This window comes from Thermobia domestica, chromosome 11 (assembly GCF_964235325.1).
Source record: "Thermobia domestica chromosome 11, izTheDome1.hap1.1, whole genome shotgun sequence".
NCBI classification, from domain to species: domain Eukaryota; kingdom Metazoa; phylum Arthropoda; class Insecta; order Zygentoma; family Lepismatidae; genus Thermobia; species Thermobia domestica.
Genome location: NC_137464.1, coordinates 178,389,130 through 178,393,030, shown reverse-complemented (window position 1 = coordinate 178,393,030; position 3,901 = coordinate 178,389,130). Strand labels below are relative to the sequence as shown.

The following is a 3,901-nucleotide window of genomic DNA, read 5'->3' as shown; positions in this document are numbered from 1 at the left end:
TTGGCCACGAAAGGTTTCCATTTGTTGCACGGGGAAGCTAGCCATGCTAACACAATTTGGGAGTCGGTCCAAAGATGGACGTTACTTATGTTCAATTTTAAAATTTGTAAAATCTTGTGAACTAATTTTGCCAAAACAACTGCTGCGCATAACTCCAGACGTGGGAAAGTGATTTTCTTGACTGGGGCCACACGTGATTTAGCACATAATAACTGATATTTCTCCTTGTCGATTGATCGATCGCATATAAATGCAAGTTCCATATGATATTTTAGAAGCATCTGAAAAACCATGGATCTGAATCTCCGCTATGTTTCCTTCAACGAGTACATATCTGTCGAATTTAATCTGATTCATTAATGGAAGTTGTTTGTACAATTGAGTCCATTTCTTTGCTAATTCCATTGGTATACTGTTGTCCCATTGAACCTTTTGCCGCTACAATTCTTGCAAAAATATTTTGTATGAAATGACAACTGGTGAAATTACTCCTAATGGATCGAATATAGTGGCAATGATTGAAGCAATCTGGCGTTTAGTAATGCACTCTTGAACCTTCATTGTTGATGTCTTGCTTTCAACGAGAAATATATCCTTGTCTGGATGCCATGACAATCCTAATGCCTTGACGCCTTGGCCTTCGTGGAACTGGATTGGATGCTGCACTTCTCGAAGCTCTGGCGAGATTGATTCCAATAACCTTGGATCATTCGAACTCCATTTCCTAAGTGTAAAACCTCCCTTTCCCAGTAACTCTATCAATTGCTTCCGGACCTTTAGAGCTTGCTGTATGTTGCTCATGCCACTACAAACATCGTCAACATAGAAATCTCGAAGTAATATTTCTGCTGCTACAGGATAATTATGTTCTTCTTCATCTGCTAATTCCTGTAGGCATCTTGTGGCCACAAATGAAGCATATACCGTACTATACGTTAGTATTTTCAACTCAAAAACTTGAATCGGTTCATTTCTAGATCTTCTTCACAATATATGTTGTAATGGCGTGTCTTCTGGATGAACATTGACCATGCGATACATCTTAGCGATATCTGCAGTGAATACTATCGAATGAGTTCTAAAGCGCAAAATGATATAAAACAAATCTTTCTGTATTGTAGGACCAACTAAGAGAATGTCGTTGAGGTTTTTTCCGCTGTCAGATTTTGATGAAGCATCAAACACCACACGGAGCTTCGTTGTAGAGCTTGTGGGCTTAAAAACTGCATGATGTGGCAAACAGTATGCTACGCTGACGTTCTCCTTTTTACGCTCCTCTATCCTTACGATGTGACCAAGATCTTCATATTCTTGCATGATTCCGTATATTTAGCTTCAAAGTCCGGGTGTTGATCGAATCTTCTTTCCAATCGCTTTAATCTAACCAATGCCTGCTGATAAGAATCGCCTAAAACTGTACGGTCTTCAAGTAAAGGCAATCGTACAATGAAACGCCCTGTATGATCTCTTGTTGTATTCTGAACGAAATGTCGCTCACATGCAAGCTCTTTGCTTGATCTAGGTGTAACAGTAATTTCTTCTAGTTCCCATAATTTTTGTAGTTGTTGCTGTAGATTTATGTTTGTCTTCACAAAACATGTTGTTAATGCAATACGGGGGTCACGTTCTTGAGGAATACGTCCTGCCACGATCCATCCCAATTCTGTCTCCTGAAGCACTGGAAAATCACCTGGCCGTGTTTTGTGTCCTGACTTCATAATTATGTAGAATACTTCCGCACCTAAAAGAATATCTATGTCTCGAGGCGTATTAAAAGTAGGATCTGGTAGAACAGTGTCCTTGGGAATGTTCCAATTGTCATAATTAATTCTTTCTTCCGATAGTTTACTTGTAATGTGAGGGAGAACTGGACAACTTATATTTAATGAAAATGTGTTAACACATGAATGGACACAAATATCTACAGAGTACTTTGTATTAGATATTGTTTGATTTATACCTTGAATTGGAGTATACTGTCTATACCGTTTGATGTTCAATTGTTGCACCAAATTTTCTGTTACGAAATTGGTCTGACTAGCACTGTCTAGAAGCGCGCACCAAGGAACCAAATTTCCTTTGTTATCCCTTACTTTTACTATTACAGTAGATAACAACACTCTTTCGTTAGGCCTAGCCTTTAATGCACAATATGACACTTGCCCTAAATTTTCACTGGAATCTGAGTTGTTACTACGCTCTTGTACCGCGGCACTGCTTACACTTGGTAACCGCACTGATTTGTCATTTGTTACGTCTACATGCAATAATGTATTGTGCTTTTTGAACACTTTTTCCAACCCCTCGATTTACAATTCTTAAGAAAATGATTACCTTTCAAACAATTTATACATAATTTATTTTTACGAATGGACTCTAATTTTGGCTTTGTCCCACATTCACAAAAGACGAACAAAAATATAAGGAATGCTGGCTATTACAAAATTCATATGCATTTGAAAATGTTGATAAATAAGTCTTTGATAACTGAATACTTTTTGCTTGCTTGTTTTGTACACTACTACCCTGCTTCACACCATCAATACTAGTTCTCATGTTCTCAAGCACCTGACAACGCTTCTCAAGAAACAAAAGAATTCTGATAAAGCAGGAAAATTAGAATTCGTATTTTGAAGCTCCCATGACTTTTTAGTAGTTGCGTCTAATATTGATACAAGGTCTTGGGTCAAAATTACGTCTGTGAGGTTTACGTTTGGCTCAAGTGCTTGTAGCGCATTTATATTGCTAGTAGCTGTATTTATAAAAGCGCGAAGTTCACTTACATTTTCTTTATCCACTGGCTTGATTTGTAATATTACGTGAATGTAAGAAGAAACAATTAGCTTTTTATTTGAATACCTGTCAACGAGTAATTGCCAATCTACTGAATAATTTGTTTCGGTAATTGATAAATTTTCAATTAGATTTAACGTTTCGCCCTTAAGAGAAGATCGGAGGTACTGAAACTTCTGTACTGTGGAAATGTCTTTATTCTCGTGAATAAGAGATATAAGAGTGTCATATGATAACCAATGTTTACAGTTCCCGTCAAATGCAGGCAACTGTATGACCGGTAATTTAACTTGTGTGCGCTACTGCTAGTGCTATTATTAACAGCTGATTCTTTATTTCCATGCTTTAAAACAAGTGCTTGCATTTGAGCCTCTAAAGAAAAATACACGTTTTCAATTTCTGCACGAACGTTTCCTGCTTCCGTTTCGGCTTCGATTTGATCAACTTCGATAGTAGCCCTATTTTGCACCTCCTGCAACTTTGACCAGATGTTATTTAGATGTTTTAAGTGTGCATGTATTTCTTCTATATTGCCTTCATTTGAATCAAAGGCCTGAACAAAGGTGTTTATTCTTGTTAACTGGCCTCTGTATGCAGATCTTTGCCTTAAAATACGCTGATGTGATTCAGTCATTATTAAATGCTACGCAGAAATATGAAGAATAAAAAACTACTAACCGCAGATGATGGTTTTTCTTTTTTCTTTTCTTTTTTTTTATTTTTTATTTTTTTTTACCTATGACATATACTCCAGAAGCCTGATCCTGGATACAACAGCTGTCCGCCTACACAACAACGTGATCATTGTCCAACGTACGTGATAGCACCACATATAGGCCGACACAACACATTTCTCTTCACAATAGCACAGAACATTTCTCAGAAATCTTTGCAGTCATGTGGCTCGGATAGGACCAAATGTACAATCTGAATGTATATATTTGTAATTTTACTAAAGTACAATGACAATGCTAAAAACAATGTTCATATTAGTGGACTGTAGGGCTTGATTTGTATACCACACGAATGCAACCAAATATAAATTCACTGTATTTAAATGATTACAACTTCAGTTTGCACACAAAAATAATACACGAGAATAAACATA

The 3,901-nt window shown here is 36.9% G+C and overlaps 1 protein-coding gene across 1 annotated transcript; it reads right to left on the bottom strand.

Moving 5' to 3' along the window:
* Positions 1-438: 438 nt before the first annotated feature.
* LOC145665375 (uncharacterized) lies at positions 439-3,427 on the bottom strand. Its single transcript, XM_081732676.1, has 3 exons — positions 3,097-3,427; positions 1,288-2,257; positions 439-898 (listed from the first exon to the last, which is right to left on the bottom strand). Exons 1-3 carry the CDS (start codon positions 3,425-3,427, stop codon positions 439-441), a joined length of 1,761 nt encoding a protein of 586 aa, XP_081588802.1.
* Between the last annotated feature and the right edge of the window lie 474 nt (positions 3,428-3,901).